General features: G+C 37.7%; 1 protein-coding gene across 1 annotated transcript; it reads right to left on the reverse strand.

The window, feature by feature from the left end:
* Positions 1 to 1,714: 1,714 nt before the first annotated feature.
* On the reverse strand, positions 1,715 to 13,422 carry si:ch73-290k24.6 (uncharacterized). Its single transcript, XM_056449534.1, has 4 exons — positions 13,385 to 13,422; positions 6,906 to 7,133; positions 4,217 to 4,378; positions 1,715 to 2,896 (listed from the first exon to the last, which is right to left on the reverse strand). Exons 2-4 carry the CDS (start codon positions 7,048 to 7,050, stop codon positions 1,932 to 1,934), a joined length of 1,272 nt encoding a protein of 423 aa, XP_056305509.1. The 5' UTR covers positions 7,051 to 7,133; positions 13,385 to 13,422; the 3' UTR covers positions 1,715 to 1,931.
* Between the last annotated feature and the right edge of the window lie 3,013 nt (positions 13,423 to 16,435).

Here is a 16,435-nt window from a genome sequence, read left to right on the forward strand (position 1 = left end):
ACTGTTCCTATTTACTGTGACCTTTTATGTGAAGCTGCTTTGACACAATCTACATTGTAAAAGCGCTATACAAATAAAGGGGAATTGAATATGTGGTTAATTGTGTTTTGTTACTTGTAACCGCTTGTACTGTCGCTGGTTACATTCTCATATCGCGTCTAAAGCCATGTTGAAACGCGACGCGTGCTGCTTTGTTTACGAATTTAAATGCTTTTGTGAGCTCGCGATCCTCTGCCGTTTGTCATTGCTATGGCCACCGTCAGGTCAAAAGTTTTAAAGTTCCAAGCTCAGCTTTTGCCGCTGTGTGGATTAATACTGAATGTGTGTGATGGTTAAGAGTAGAGCAATATGCTGGTGTTTAACTGCACTGCTTTAATGCACTCCTGCATTGGGCTCACACATACACTCTGCACCTTGACTACCTCAACAATGTTGATAAGCCATGGTGGACATTTCTCACTGTCTCACGCTGAACACAGTTAATTAATCATAACAGACTGGGTCATTGGTCCCGCTAAGGAGGGGTTTGGGAACAAATGACTCGCTGAACGTATTATATGGGAGTCTCTGGGATAATCAGGTAAAAATAACTGCAGATTATAAGACCATGAGATGCATGCAGATCAGCCTGTTGTTGGAGACCCCAAAACCAAAATATGACCATTTATAATGCGTAATAGGGGGTCTTTAAGAAATAAATCAATACATTTTTTGTTCCCAAAAATGTGATGGAGATGGAAATGTGTTGATTGGTGAATAAGTATATTGATGTATATTAATGATAATACTAATGCTGATTTACAGCAGATGGGGAAGAAGCGCGAGTGATTTACATGTTAAGTCAATGCAAAGATGGCACTTCAAATCGCGTCATTCTTGTGAATGAAGCGGCGCAAGTTGAGCGCTTTGCATGATTGATGCACGTATCGCTCGAATCACTCGAGTTGGAAAATCTGAACTTCAGTGGACATTCGCACCGCGTTAACCAATCAGAGCTTTCTCTTGTAGGGGCGTGATTATGACGTAGTGCCTGTTGTTGGTGTCCCAGGGAAAAATCCCCTTTGCCGACACCAGACATCAGTCGAAAGCACCGCTTTCCATCATCCAGGTACTGTTTCTGGAGGAGTTTTGAACTCATCAAAATGGATCTAGTGGAATTAGCCATGGCTTCAAATGAATCTACGCTGTTTTTCAGCCTTCATAATGCACATAAACACAGATATTAACTCAATAAAACCCAAGTTAGCAATTTAGCAACGAAGCTAGATTCACCTGGCAGACAGAAGCCCCGCCCATGACGTGAACCCCCGTGTGTTGTAAAATGAATTTGATGCGCGAGTAAACTCAAAATGTTCACGCGTCTATTCATGCGCAAATAGCATGATTTGTCTGTGCGTACCACGTCTGGTGTGAACACATCATTAGAAGTCATTTTTGTTGTTGTTTTATTTTGTTTTCTCAGTAATATTTCAGTAATAAAGTCCATATTTATGTGTAAGTTAGAATGCATTAAAATTATTAACATTTTTTCTTTTAAATGAACTAATCTGAAGCTTTTCAGCGCTGCTAATAATAATAATAATCATAATAAAAGTTTCTTGATCATCAAATTCCTCATATTATACTGATTTCAGAAGGATCATGTGACTCTGAAGACTGCAGTAGTGATGCTAGAAAAATCAGCTTTACATCACAGATATAAATGACACGTTACTATATATTCACATATAAAAATTACATTTTAAATTATAATAATATTTAGCATTTTAAGTGTATTTTTGATCAAACAAATGCATCCTTGATGAGCAGAGGAGACATACTTTCCAAATTTTAACCGCTAACATTGTGTATCTTCTAACCTCAGTCTGTACAGTTGCTCTCATTTTGCCGCCAAAACACAAGATCAACATGCTTTAATCGTCAGTCTCTGATCAGTCGGTTTCCATGGCGATGACGACAGCATCAGTGGGCGGAGTCACAGGAGAGGCAGGCCACGCCTCTTTCCCACCTGCATCCACCGGCAGCTGTCTGGCTCTAGCAGAACAATCCGGACTATCATGAAGAGCGTCCCCCGTCCCAATGGCGGACTCTGCAGGTAAATTTCCTTCTTCATCCTCCTCATCTTCATCTTCCTCACGTTCAACACGGCAACGGCAAACCTCAATACCAGAGTCTCCGGTCAGCCGTCGCTGCTGAAAGTGTGTTTGGTCCACATCTAGATCGCTAACAGCAGAATCACGGCGCTCCGGTTCAACACCAGGAGAAAACAGAGCGTTTCTGGGTGGAGACTGAGGGGGCGGAGCTACAGGCTCCTCCCTCTTCTGCTCGGGTTGAGCACCAATCGGATCAGAGATGGAAAAGAGATGCGAAGATGAAGTGGAAATGCTAAGGCTGGTGATATTCTTTGTCGTCGGACTGTCAATGTTATTAGTACTAATCGCTTGGGATGTTTCTAATATCTCGTTATTATTATTAACGTTATCTGTGCTGCTGCTGCTACTTTTGATTTTCTGCACCACTTTGGAACCTGGAGGGGCGGGGCCTGGAAGCTCCGCCTCCTCCGGCGATTGGTCGTTGAGCGCTGGAATGTTCTCGATGTGCATAACTGCTGAGTGGGTGTGGCCAGGCTCGTTGAGTGAGGGTGTGGAGGCGTGGCTTGTGTCAGTCTCGTCGGTGAGCTGGGCGGAAGAAGGGGAGGAGCTACAGGGCGATGACGGACAGCAGGAGTCACAGGAGCAGCTGGTGTAGTTGTCGGAGCTCTGCGATGACATCATGTGACTCGGGCCAGGGTGGGCGGAGCCTCGTGGGTAGGCCACAGAGCTGTAGGGAGGGGGCGGGGTGCTGGGCTGCGCTGCTACTTCCTCATAGGATGGCAGTTTGAGTGATGCGAGGAAACCTGCCAATGAGAACTTGAGGTTAACTAGTGGCTTATGCTATATGTTTACATAAAATTGTGCTAAAATTGGAAAAGTAGCATAGTAGTTTCCCTGTAGTTAATGCGTATCCTAAACTGAAGTAGGAGAAATAAGCTAACAAAGTCAATTTTACAGTTTTTTGGCACACAAAAGTGTTCTTGGAGCTTTGTATGATTACAGCTGAACCACTGAAGGAACATGAGCTGTTTTGACAATGTTTAACCTTTCTTTTCTGGACTTTTCTGACTGTCTCGGGACCCTTGCTGTCTATGGAGGATGAGGGAGCTCTCGGATTTCATCTAGAATATCTTAATTTCTGTTTGAAGGTGGGGATTAGAACTACATGAGGGTGAGTAATTAATTACAGAATTGTAATTTTTGGGTGAACTAACTCTTTAAGGTCAAAAAATTGGATTTTAGAGGGTTTTTGGTGGGGATTTTTTCATGTCTCAGAGAAAACTGAAAATAAAAACTTGAGCATAGTAAAGGCCCGTGCACACCAAGCATGATAATATAAAAAATTTAGTTCTAAAAATCCTTAGATCCTTAGATCCTTCAGATCACAGCTATAACGATAAAAATGTAGAGAAATTATATTTTCAAAACCAATTTCAGAACATTTTTTTCTCACCTAATAAATGCTAAAAAACTCACAGCCAATCAGGATGCAGCTAAAGATAAGTTTTGCCATGTTTTCTGCTATGAAAATTACAGTATTAGTGTTTTTATTACACTACACTGACTGCAATTGCTTAAATTTACTATTTGATTATGTGGATTACACGAGTTGGATTCACTGGTCAGATTAGCTAGTGGCACACTGAGGACACCTACTGGTTAAATGGAGGTAATGCAAAAGTATAAACTAAGTAATTTGTATTTTTATTCCACTACACTGATTCCGATCGCTAAATTAACTGTGTGATTAGATAGATTACATGAGCTGGATTCACTGGTCAGATTCGCTAGTAGCACACTGAGGAAATTTACTGGTTAAATGGAGGTAATGCAAAAGTATAAACTAAAATATTGTGTTTTTATTCCATTACACTGACTCTGATCACTAAAATGACTATTTTACTGGCAGAATACACGAGTTTGATTAACTGGTCAGATTCGCTAGTAGCACACTGAGGACACCTGCTGGTTAAAAGGAGATAATGCAAAAAGTATAAACTAAAAAAAACATTCATCAGTGTGGATGAAATTGTGTTTATATTTAGATTTATAGTTATCGTGCTTGGTGTGAATGGGCCTTACCATGAGTGAATAAACATGAGATGAGTGTGAGGTGTTCTTACTGAGGTCAAACATGGAGGATGGGTAGCTGCAGGCTCCGTGATACGCCATCAGGTTGATCTCTCTCTGCCTCTGCTGTTGCTGGACACGCTGCTTGGCCTGACGGTGGCGATACGCGCAGCAGCAGCTAAAGAGGATTAGCATACTCCACAGCAGCCAAAACCCTGAAACACACATACACACAGATTTTGCACAAAATTGAATCATTCCTTTAAGCTAGTTACAGTTAGAGGTCTTTACATCGCAAATAATAATGGGAAAGTTTCACTAAAAAATTAATAAAATCAGTATAACTAAGGGATAATGCACATCTCGCTGGTGGTTACTGCAGAGTAAAACACTACAGTTTTATTAGCTGTTGTAGAAGACTGAAGAGTTTATTCTGAATAAGCACCGGCTGGATTTACATTATGCTGATTATTACACACCTACTGGACTCTAAACTATTAGACACTAAATATTGATCTGTGGTCTTTCAATAAACATAAAACTTTCAGAAAGAAAAACAGCTGAATGGAGCTACACTAACCTATGTATTATTATTATTCAGTCACTAGATGGCGCCAAAGAGCTGAGTGACAGACAAGCACATTATTATTCCAACTGATATTTGCCGCCAGTTCATCAGGAAGTGATGATTTTGTTTACTTTGACTCACTGCTTAATATTTGAAAATGTTTTATGTTTATATATTTCAGTTTTACACATGAATAAGTATTGTTCCCATCTTTTGGATCGACACAGTATCAATAAATGTGGTTATTTTATTCACTTTTTTGTAAAACCAGTATAATTTATGTTATTGAGTTAAATGCAAAATGTCTCGCGACAATTACTTCAATCAATAAATTATTAAAAAATGATCACAAAGCATTTTCGATTTTGGTTTTAAACCAGGTGCTTCCAGAATTTTTGATTTGAATTTTTGATTTTTGGTTTATTTTGGTGCATCTTAAGCAATGGTGTGTGTTGCGCTGGACTCACACCACAGCTCATAGTAGTATTTATCATGTGATGATTTTGTTCTCTTTTGTTTCTAATTGGATGGAAACGCTGCTTTATTTGCAAATTTTTTATGCGATATTCCAGTTTCGCACATAACTCTAATTCGCATCTTTGGATGGAAACATAGCTACTACATAACATTTTATTATCAATAATCAATATTATCAATATCAATTTCATTGGCTGTTTTGTTTATTGAAGTTACATTTTAAAATGTCTCACAAAAATAAAATAAAAAAATTATAAAAAATCTAAATATTTTTAGTTTCATTGGTATGTATATGTGTTGAGTCATTGGCTGAATGTATTTTACAAAATTGCCTAATTTATTTTATTATTATTGTTATTTTATTACTAACAAGTGGCACAGTGGCTCAGTGGTTAGCACTGTGGCCTCACAGCAAGAAGGTCGCTGGTTCGCATCCCAGCTGGGTCAGTTGGTGTTTCTGTGTGGAGTTTGCATGTTCTCCCCGTGTTGGTGTGGGTTTCCTCCGGGTGCTCCGGTTTCCCCCACAGTACAAACACATGCGCTATAGGGGGATTTAACTAAATTGGCCATTGTGTATGAGTGTGTGTGTGAATGCGAGAGTGTATGGGTGTTTCCTAGTACTGGGTTGCGGCTGGAAGGGCATCCACTGTGTATAACATATGCTGGAATAGTTAGTGGTTCATTCCGTTGTGGCGACCTCTGAAATAGAGACTGAGCCGAAGGAAAATGAATAAAGGATTTTTTTACTATTGATAATATTATTGTTTAATTATTTATATTTGCATATATATTTTTATGGCTCTATCGGGGATAGGGTGGGTGTTCTGTGGTTAGTGTTTCATTACTAATGGAGTGTATATATGCTTCACAGCATCACGTTTTTTCTTAATGTTTTGAAACGGTATTAAAAAAATGAACATTGAAAATTAATGCGTTTTCAACCAAGTGCATCCAGAATTTTCGATTTCTGCCCAGAATGTTTATTTTGGTGCATCTGTATGATTAGCTTTGTTTCCATCCAACTATTTTTATGCTCATTTCGGATATGCGTATAAAAAACGGATGATGGAAACGCCATGATGCACATCAATTTTGAAAATGCGCATTAAAACCGTGCGCATAACTGAGTAGGATAAACTTTTTATTCAATAAGAAAAGATGCACATAAACTATGATGGAAACAGTTTTACCAAACAAATTCCAGTATGCACATTTCATAAAGTCATGTGATTTTGTTATAAGAGATCATGTGATGATACAAATGTGTGTGAATGGACAAACCAGCAGGCTGAGCACACTGTAAAACATCTGAAATGTTGTTTTGGTCATTCTAAAACACCTTCACCATTTCAGTATTAGTGTTATTATATGACCTCCAGAACTGTCAAGAGCGTCTGTGCTCCTCGTCTTACGCCTTCTAACGCCCCCACGTGTTCATTGTGTGTCGGCATACTGTCTTCTGGGTTCTGAAGTTATTCATTAAATAAAGAAAAGCTTGACGCAGCTTCTTCTACTGCAGCAAATTTCATTCTTGCTGTTGATATTTGCTCCAGTTAATCAGGAAGTGGTGATTTTGATCTCCTTGACTTATTAGATGGAAACACTGCTTTATTCACACATCTTTTATGCGATATTCCAGTTTTGCGCATAAATCTGGATGAAAACACAGCTATTAGTGTGTGTTGTGCTGGACTTACACCACAGCTCGTAGTAGTATGTGCAGCACCCGGTCTCCTGACAGCAGTGTCCGGTCTGGCACAGGTATCCGCTGGCGCTGTTGGTGCCGGGGCAGTAGCGTGGGCTGCCCAGCAGAGGCAGCGTCCCCGAACTGTGGTACTCCATGCCCTGCAGCAGCGCGTGCCGCCACCGAAACACTCGCTCCTCCGCTTCCTCCAGAACTGCTGCTACGGCGAGACTGGCAGAGTCTGAAAGACACAAGTGCAGTCTGACATCAGTAAATCTGCATGTTTTTAGATGTTAGTGTCAGTATTGTTAGACTTAAAGGTCCCATGAAGTACTTTGACATGCATTTTATTTTATTCAGTGTTTGACAATCTCAACCAAAACATAAAGAGAGGGTGGGACATAGACTAGCCCCTCCCTTTAAAAAAAACAGCCAATAGCTCTGCCAGTGAGAGTTGTTGAGCTCAAGTGCATCAAATGAACAGCCAACGGGAAGAAGAGGCGGGGCATGTCAGACACTAGAGAGCATTTGATTGGTCAAAAGATGTAATGAGAAACTGAAGTATAAGGTGACGGTAATAAAACCGTTGATCCATTTAGATGGAAGTGACAAACTGCAAGCTTTACATGTTTATACATCTGTCTTACATCACATTTTATATATATATATAGTTTTATGTCAGCCATGTAAATAAGGAAAACTATATTCCAATTATTCATATTATATTATTAATTTTCCACACTAAAGTAAATCATACAGGGCAAATTCTACTATGGTTTAATTTTTATTGTTAAAAATAACATTTCGATCACATTTTGTCATCCAAATAAGACTGATATCTGGGTTGTGTAATGGTGACGAACAGAAGATAACTAAATCGTTAATGACAACTTTCCCTGTGCCAATCGTTCTCTCCTCCGAAAGTTAGACAGACAGATAAACTCTTTCCAACACGTGAGATTGTGGGAGAATGTTGCTTTATTCCCTGCCACATTGACAGGGCTCGAAATTAACTTTTTTACTTGGCAGCACCGGTGCTTTCAACTTCAAAAATTTAGGAGCACCAGAAAAAATGTAGGAGCACCCACGAAAAAATGAATGAGCACCACTGCAAATAGTATATTAAGGGATTTATTGTATTTAAAAACAACATCAATTAGGACTAACAAAAACCAGAAACAACTATCTAACTAATTCTGTTATGACTTATTGATGTTTGTGCAATAACTCCAAAATGAATGTCTAATAATTATAAAATATTAATGATGATGACAATAAGACTAACACTGTCTAATACCAATACTAACTGCCTTGAATGTGCTTGAATGTGAGTTATCCGTTATAAACAGTCCTACTGTTACATTATGAAAAATAAATCTATGGTTTATTTCTAACAAACATAAAGCATTGCAGTAAGAATTATCCATTTTGCACTACTGTTTTATAAGCATGTCAATTTAATAAACCAATAATATTTCTGCGACGTGCCGATTTACGTTTTTCTGAGTTTGTGGAAAAGCAGGCGAGTCAGCCAGCCGTGAACACCTGCACAGTACCGGTCTTAGTCATGAGTAGGGCCAGACAGAATCTGCAGACAATTATTGCTATTTCTGCTCAGAATTTAGTAAAAAAAATCTGTGGATGTATGTGGAATTATTTTATGACTATTGTAACTAAAAACTTAATACATTTTATTTGATGTTTACAATGCAAATCCATCTAGATCCACTTATTTGGTAAACAAAGCAAGTCTCTTATATAATATCTCTACTAAAAGACAGAAACTATGACTTTACAAACTGTATTGTAAACTAATCATATGCACATTTTGATATTAGTCAATTGTATTACTGAAATTAATTTTTAAAATTTAATAAATATAAATTTACACACTTTTACACAAGTAAATAAATAGACTCAATGATGGGCTAAAAATCTGTGGATTTCTGTGCATGCAGATTCCCTGTGGGTCTAGTCATGAGCTGCAGGGTCAGTTTAACCTTAGGCAAGCTTCTTTCAGGGTTCATACACATTTTAACTACTAAAATTCCATGATTTTTCCAAGACTTTTTCCAAGAATTTCAAGTCAATTTTCATGACCTAAAGTTTCATGCAATGTCTACATCTATTTAGTTTAGTCAAAACACGCAACAATCTATTTAGTTTCAATTTATATTTATATCTGTGTAAAATTGATTTAGATGATGCTTACACCGCACTAATAATGTGAGAGTATGTGATTGGCCAAGGACAGAAAATAAGTAAATAAATATTAAAGTATACAGATATCTGTTTTCCATCACTTTTCCAAAACTTTGTGGGTTTTTCAGCTTTTCCCAAACTTTTCCAGGCCTGGAAAATGCCCTGTCAAAACTCCATGACTTTTCCAGGTTTTCCATGACCGCATGAACCTTGTTCTTTAGCGATGATGTATACAGTGTTAAGATTTTACATTTAGTGGGCATTTGCGCTGAACACACAGTGAATGTAACATTAAACAGCTGATCAAAACAGGTAAAATCAAAACAGGTCGCACTACAACCATTATATGCAGTCGCACAAATGCTTCCAAATATATTATGAGGTCACACAGATTAAAATTCGGGTGCATGTGCGACCAAAATGGTCGCAATTTCGAGCCCTAATTGAGTATGTTTAAACAGTGAAACTATGTAAAAAAGTATGTGCAAACAATGAGCTATAGATTTTTTTTATGTACATAACATTAATATCTGAGTTAGATTATACATACAAATCTACAGACGATCAGTGGATGAGTGGATTGTAAGTGTCTTCTTGTAAGGTGTTCGTTTTCAATGAGGCCCTTAACAGATTCTGATGGTCAGGTTGTTTCTATGGCAGCCAGCAACAACTTGGAAGAAGCTAAAGGACTAGGCATTAACTTACAGTTTCTAAATATTAATATGTAGTAGATGATCCAGCACAACAATTAATGTTCAAAATTGAAGGCTGTGACATCAGGGCCTGTTTCAGAAGGGAGGTTAAGTGAAAACTCAGAGTATGTTAACCCTGAAATTAGAGAAACTCTGAGTTTTTTTTTTTTTTCGTTTTAAAATGGCAGGTTTGTCAAACTGGAGAAAGCAGGGTAAGTCAGGCCTGTTTCTGAAAGAGAGGTAACTTTAACTCAGAGTCAGTTACCGTGATAACTTGCTCTGTGAACCTAACCTGGTCAGGAGCAGGGTTTATTCTATAAACTCTGAGTTTCTGTCCGTCTCCTCCACTTTTTTAAAGACGAAGCTGTATTTCTCACTTTAGCCTTAGTCATTCATTACCTACATTTCAGTCACACAAAAAGAACAAAGTTATAAGAATGGCTTGTCCTATTTTGGGAAAATTACAATTAGATTCAATACCATAGTTTAAAATTTTACCTTTGATAGTGCAAAAAATAAATAATTATCTTATATTCACTGACCTCGACAGGGACATCAGTGTTTCCTCTAGGAGTTGTTCCAGCTGTGGCGGCAGCACAAAACCTCTTGCACACCCTCTCAAATATACGCGGCTCAAGCGCAGATCTTCTTGTGCGCTCTCAAATAAACGCTGCTGAAATGCGATTTAGCACGTTTATGTAGTGAGTTTGTCTCCAACATTTATTAGATTTGCTAGGAATATTTATGAATGTCTCCAATTAGACCTACAGAGTCAGAGGACTGAATCCAGGTCTTAAGTCCAGCACAGAGTGCATTAGTTGTGCACCTTAAACGCTTACACATTGCTCAATACACACAGGATGAACAGCAATACACAAATATCTTTACAGATGAAAACAATTAAATAATTAAAACCACCGCCTCCATGCCTTCTTCATCCCGGGAGGCTTTTTCAGTTTATTCATGACAATCTGCATCTGTATAATGTGATTATTATCAGCAGTATTATTGATTATCTGCATATTAATATGTGTTTTAATAAAAACAAGCTTAGATTTGTCCACCTGTGGGGTTTTGGACCATATGCGGCATAGGACGTGTGTTTAGATATGAACAGAACTGAATTTAGAAATAGTTTTGATCAAATCTTTGTACTTAACAAAGGAGATTAAATATGTGTTCTAATGGATGTGTTCAGTGGAGTGAGTACAACACCGTCTCTTTACTCCACCAAAGTAAAGGAGTAGAGTAAAGAGAAAGTAAAGAGGCTGAATGGAGGAGGCTGGTTCTTTATCCTCGCGCTGCAGATGCTTTGTTTAACTGTTTTCTCTGTAGTGAAGTCTTCAGTTTTTACACTTACAAAGTCCGTCATGTATGCGCCATGGAGCGATGCAACTGACTCTTAAAGAGAACGAGAGATGAGACTCTTTATGCTCAAAACACACCCAGAACTCATTAGGAGAATAAGCACAGCTCTGTTAGACCATGCGCCAGGGCACAGAGCGTATTTATCCATCCTTAAAATAGCAAAAGGGGATTAGGACACACCCCGCTTGCGCCATGAGCCTTAGACTTTGTGCCTGGATCTTTAAAATAGAGCTCTAAATGTCATATCGACCTCTATCACTTGATCAATAAATAGCAGACACACAAGTGCACTTTTAAATCTATTAATTTTAGAAATGTTATCTTAAACTGTGTTTAAAAGTGGGAACATTGAATTAAACATTTCCACTGAACATTGAGTTCAGGTTATCTGCATTCATGTTTTGTCCAATTTGTTGTAGAAACTACGCAGTAGCCTATTTTATGTAATTTAATGCAATTACATCTGAAATAACTTCTAAATTACGGCCATTTCCCCACTTTTCAAGTGAGAAGTCCATAAACGTCACACATTACATTATTTATTTTCTTAGAACTTCCGTTAAGAACTGTCATCAGCCAGAGCAGCGTTTCTCAACTCAGTGCTGTTTTCAGTGGCTTACGGAGTGTTTCTGTGATGCAAAACTTTAATTTAGAAAGAAAGACGAATTAAAGTCGTTATGCTTCTGTCAGATGTTGGATGATTCAAGCGTGAGAGAAAAACACTCTCCTAATTCAGTGTCTGCATCAGATCAGATGCTGAGATACAGCGTCAGCGTCACACACACACACACACACAATACCTCACTGCACTATAAAGAGCAAACCATATCACTGGCATGAAACTGGCAGCTATGTAAGCCATGCAGTTTCCAAAAATGACCAATAAATGTCCGTTACTGATACTCTGCTGGCTGATCTGCATGTTGATTCTAATCAGGAGCAGTTTGGTTTCATTTAGTTAGTGTGTGTTGTGTAATATTTACCATGGTTTGTGTTTTTGTCATTTGAAAATACCACTTTATTTTTACTTTGCGCCATTCTTTCAATCAGTGTGTCAGTGGGACAGCACAGTCGGCTACGTGTGTGTGTGTGTGTGTGTGTCAAACATTTTGGTGAAGTACATTTGTTTGGGTTGATTTGAAGGAAAAGAGAAAATGATGGACGAGGCTCCATTTAAATGGCAATAGATGCCGTCTAACAACAAGGGAAAAATACCTCACAGCAGTTGTTTTCCATCCCATTAGATGGCATTTTTTTAAATGATCAGTCCAGGAGGTGGCGCTGATCGACAGCCATTATTAGTTCATAGACATTAAAAGCAAGTAAAATAGATTAAAAGCTTTCTTTCAAAGCTGTCCGAATGTGACTCTTTATAAGCATCAGGCACCGACCGGAAGGCCTCAGCATCCTCCTTGCACATAAACGCAAAGCATAATGGGTAATTTTGCATTGTAGGAAAAAGGTCTATAGACTATAGTCACAGTGTGGAGCTTATCTCTGAATTAAGCTGCGGTCACATTGGACTTTTCTCCCCATAGACATCCATTCATACGCACGCGAATGCGTCAGATTGGAAACGTAAGTTCCTGTGTCAGGTTTTGCAGTTTGCTGCAAAGTTCAAGCTTGGTGAACTCTGACCTGCGAAATCGCATCACTTGACTGCGTGAGACCAATCGAGGATCAAAACAGGACCTCTCTGGACAGAAATTTTAAACATGGAGCAATCGCTCGCTTTATTTTAAAAATGTCTAATTATCTGGTTTAATCCCGGCCCTTTTTCGAAACACTGTACAACAGAATTTCACACACACACACACACACACACACACACACACACACACACACACACACACACACACACACACACACACTCTAGTGTGACCTCAGTTTTAGTCTACTCAGACTTGATTGACCCAACTCAGATCAGCTGTTCTGAAACTGAAAACTCTGAGTTTTTAATCTCTCGGTAAGAGTTCAAGTTTAAACTCTGAATTAGTTGAACCTCCTTACTGAAACAGGCTCCAGGCCTACAAATATATATACTGCAAGTTAGTATCTCCTTACAGTGCAGTTTACAGTCAGGGGCAAAAATAGATATATATAATTAATTGTAGGGCTCAAAAAAAATCATGTAAAATCTACATTAGTAGCCAAATGATTTTGATATGTAAAAGTATAAAAGGATATGAAAAATATGGACATAAACAAACACATTTATGAGATCCTTTACCTGTTGAAGGACACGGGTGTCCATATATATGGTCAGGATCATCTAGAAATAATAAGAAAAAGCATTGTTAATTATCATCCACATCTTTTTTTTATTATTATTATTATTTTTAATTACAATATGCAAGCAGTACACAAAATGGGATTACATACAAAGAGAACAGAACAACAAAAAACATGAAAACACAATGTGTGTGTGTGTGTGTGTGTGTGTGTGTGTGTGTGTGTGTGTGTGTGTGTGTGTGTGTGTGCGTGCGTGCATGTAAAGGTAACAAGGTGGATAGTCTGAGTACATACATATGGGAAAAAATAAATAAATAAATAATGTATATATACATACACATACATAACATGTATAACCTTTATTAAATGAAACCAATAGCATATATATATATATATATATAAAATACGTAGAAAAATACCCAAAACAAACTGTGGTAAGGAATGATAGTAAAGTAATGATAGTGAAAAGGACAACAGTAATAACCACTGACAACAACAACAACAACAACAATAATAATAATTCATTACAAGTACTACGCCAACTACTACTACAGAAAATTACTAATGTTACAACCACTACTGCTGCTGCTACTACAGCCACACCGACGTCTACTACTACTACTACCGCGTTTACTACAACTGATACTACTACAATGACTACTATTATTGATACTACTACAACATCTACTACAACTGATACTACTACAACAACATTTACCACTACTACAACATCTACATGGACAACATCTGCTACTTCTGAGACTACTACACCAACGACGTCTACTATTACTGATACTACTACAGCTATTACTTCAACAACCACAACTACTACTACAATCACTACTACCACTTCTACAATAACGACAGCAACCTGAATAATGACAATGGCAGAAATACTTTTTATTTTTTACTATTATCCTCCACATCTGATATAAACACATTTTTAATCCTAGATTAAGATTTTATAATTGTGAATATAATTTAATCGAACATATCGGTGCTAATCATATAAAGTTAAAGACGACATTTACTCTCAATATTTCCCAAGTGATGATTAACAAAGGACTTATTCACAGTATTACTAGGGCTGCACCATATTGGAAAAATCACACATTCATTCATTCATTCATTCATTTTCTTTTCGGCTTAGTCCCTTTATTAGTCAGGGGTCGCCACAGCGGAATGAACCGCCAACTATTCCAGCATATGTTTTACGCAGCAGATGCCCTTCCAGCCGCAACCCAGTACTGGGAAACGCCCATACACACTCATTCACACACACACTCATACACTATGGCCGATTTAGTTCATCAATTCCCCTATAGTGCATGTGTTTGGACTGTGGGGGAAACCGGAGCACCCGGAGGAAACCCACACCAACACGGGGAGAACATGCAAACTCCACACAGAAACACCAACTGACCCAGCCGAGGCTCGAACCAGCGACCTTCTTGCTGTGAGGCGATTGTGCTACCAACTGTGCCACCGTGACGCCCTATGACTTGAATAACTATTTGAAAAATATATATAATGTAAGACTGATTGGGGTGATTCAGTAGGGGAGTGCAGCTTCAGGAAATATCATAAACAATCTACAAGCATAGCTAAACTCAATAAAGAAAAAGATTGAAATTAAATAAACAGTGTTGTTTTATGCTAATTCTAACTGTTTTCAGCATACAGTAATTAAATAATCAAATATAAAATAATATTGCATTGTCTTCATTGTGTAAACAATTCATAAATTGTTATTAATTTCTCAATTACAAATGGTACAAGTTCTTATGCCTTTATGCTTTTAAAACCTCTCACACAATCACAGACCTCAAAGAACACTTGAAATGTGATCAATGCAATAGTCACATCGCGAGTATATATGCAATGTTGAGTCTGCATTAATCAATTAAAATGCAGACTCAACATTGCATATATACTCGCGATGTGACTATTGCATTGATCACATTGTGATAACGATGTTGAAATGATATATAGTGCAGCTCTAGTATTTACTATTATATTTTATTCCTCTTGAGAAGGCGTTAATCATTTTAGTTTGGCTGAAATGCTTTAAATTTATTTTTATTATTAGCAAGAAACATTTTTTCAGTCGTCTACAGAACAAACCACCGTTGTCCAGTCATGAAATGCCTAATTAATCTGCCTTGATTATCCAAATTAATATAGTTAATGTCACTTTAAGCTGAATACCAGAATCTTGCAAAATATCTAGTAAAATATTATGTACTGTCATCCTTCATTCATTCTTCATTCTCCCTTCATTATTCATAAGGGGTCGCCACAGCGGATTGAACCGCCAACTATTCCAGCATATGTTTTATGCAGCGGATGCCCTTCCGGCCGCAACCCAGTACTGGGAAACACCCATACACACTCATTCACACACACACACACACACTACAGCCAATTTACTTATTCAATTCCCCTATAGCGCATGTGTTTGGACTGTGGGGGAAATCGGAGCACCTGGAGGAAACCCACACCAACACGGGGAGAACATGCAAACTCCACACAGAAACACCAGCTGACCCAGCAGGGGCTCAAACCAGTGACCTTCTTGTTTTGAGGCAACTGTGCTAACCACTGAGCCACTGTGTTGTGAAGATAAATTAAATTATTTATTAAAACTGTAATTTTTTTTTATTTGTTGAAAACATTAAACAGTAAATATGGGAAATATGGGAAAAATAATTATAATTTACTGGAGGACTAATATTTTAGCCTTCGACTGTTTATAGATATTGAAATATCATTAAAAATATATTTCACTTATATTCTCTACAATTAACAAAAATACATTGTAAAACTTCATTATATTATGATTTCTTTTGAAGAAAAATTTGTTTAGGTTTTAAAACAACATTAAACATCACTTCGGAAATATACAGAGTTGAAGTCAGAATTATTAGCCCCCCTGTTTATTTTTCCCCAATTTCTGTTTAACAGAGCAGATTTTCTCAACACATTTCTAATGATAATAGTGTTAATAACTCATCTCTAATAACTGATTTATTTTCTCTTTATCATGATG

Source organism: Danio aesculapii, chromosome 23 (genome assembly GCF_903798145.1).
Source record: "Danio aesculapii chromosome 23, fDanAes4.1, whole genome shotgun sequence".
Lineage (NCBI taxonomy): Eukaryota > Metazoa > Chordata > Actinopteri > Cypriniformes > Danionidae > Danio > Danio aesculapii.